Source organism: Triticum aestivum, chromosome 2B, assembly GCF_018294505.1.
Source record: "Triticum aestivum cultivar Chinese Spring chromosome 2B, IWGSC CS RefSeq v2.1, whole genome shotgun sequence".
In the NCBI taxonomy this organism is placed as follows: domain Eukaryota; kingdom Viridiplantae; phylum Streptophyta; class Magnoliopsida; order Poales; family Poaceae; genus Triticum; species Triticum aestivum.
The window spans coordinates 622,184,114-622,185,680 of NC_057798.1; the positions used below are offsets into that span (position 1 = coordinate 622,184,114).

Sequence of the window (1,567 nt, forward strand, 5' to 3'; positions counted from 1 at the left end):
GTTGCAATGAGGGCTTTGTTGCAATTGCAAACATGGGCCGTGTTGAAATTGCAACATGGCTCTTGTTGCAATGGGACGGGACATGCATGAGCCAAAGATATTTTTATGTTGTACAACACAGCTTTGCTGCATCTACGGGAAAATTCTACGGAATTGTTGTTACAGATTGAGATGGGAACATTTAATTGGTGAGGAAGGGGGGCCACCCCTGAAATTCAGGGGGAGGATTAGTGAAGATTAATTGAGGGGAGAGTCCGTAGGAAGTATTCCGTAGGTGGTCCGTAAGTGTAGAGTTTTTGCTTGCGACAAGGGCTTGTTGCAATTGCAACAAGGCTCTTTTTGCAAGAGCCGCATATTCCTTTTTGCAACAAGGCTTTAGCTGTAGGATTTCTAAGAAAATCACGCTTGTGTTGAAAAGGAACCCGGTGTGTTTGCACTATAGAAAATATAGGAACTCATGAGGCATACGATTTCTAAGAAACTAGACTTGGTAGGAAATTTCTTTCTAATTGAGGGCAAAGTGATCCTTAAATACACCTCCTACCCAAATAAATACAATAGATCGCATGTCAATATAGAGGGGGACTGCAGCCACACATACATTTGCCCCTAAATGAAGAAAAACAGTTGTCACGATCATCAACACCTGTATTTCAACACGAGCAAAGAAAACAAAACAAAACAAAACAATCTGTCACTCGAGCAAAGAACTAACATGAGCTGAAGGCCCCTCAGCTCCCGACGTGGCCTCCTCTTCCCCGTCGCCGGGCAATATGAGGATCGGGCTTCGCACGATGTGCTTGCTGGAGACCCACTTGAGCTGCCCTTCGATGGCGCCTTCCGGCACGGCCTTGGCCTTGACGGAGACCGTGTAGTTCAAGACCTCGTCCAGCTCCTTGAACTCCAGCTTCGTCGGCGTCACTTCCACCGTCACCGATTTCGGCGCCTCAACCTCCATCTTGTACGTCGAGCTTGCCACGCCGACGTTTGTCACCGCGCGGGTGGCGTTCACGACGGTGTCCGCCTTGTCGACGATGATGGTGATTGACGGGTAGTTGAGGTCCTTCTCGGCGATCTTTGTTATCTTGGTGCAGTCCACCGCCGGCTCCGGGTGGATGATCGAGTTCACCTGCTGGTCCGTGTAGTTGAGCCCGCACAGGTACGGGACGTAGTCCGACGCCGACAGGTTGTACACGAGCCCCGGGTCCATGGCTTTCTTCGGGTTCACGTGCCCGGCGCCCGTGGCGAAGTACGTCGCCTGCGTGCCGTCCACGTCGAGGAACGGTTTCTTCTCGTTATCGGTGGTTTCCGTGGTCGTCATCAGCGCCGACTTGATGGCGGCGGGCGACCACGTCGGGTGCGCGTTCTTCATTAGCGCGGCGACCCCGGCGAGGTGCGGGCACGACATGGACGTGCCGGACTTGACGTCGAACTTGGGCATCTCTGCTTTGGGCGGCAACACCAAGTCCGCGATGCCGGGGACGCCCGCGAGTATGTTCACTCCCGGGCCGATGATGTCAGGCTTTAGAATCCCCCGGCTTTGCAGGTTCGGCCCCCGCGCCGAGAA

General features: G+C 53.3%; 1 protein-coding gene across 1 annotated transcript in view; it reads right to left on the reverse strand.

Annotated features, from left to right (window-relative positions):
- Window positions 1–494: 494 nt before the first annotated feature.
- The window catches only part of LOC123039335 (subtilisin-like protease 4), a 2,210-nt gene continuing 1,137 nt past the window's right edge, over window positions 495–1,567 (reverse strand). Inside the window, exon 2 of the mRNA XM_044462543.1 lies at window positions 495–1,565. Coding sequence (XP_044318478.1) covers window positions 695–1,565 — 871 coding nt within the window. The 3' untranslated portion in view covers window positions 495–694. The remainder of the gene's footprint in view (window positions 1,566–1,567) is intronic.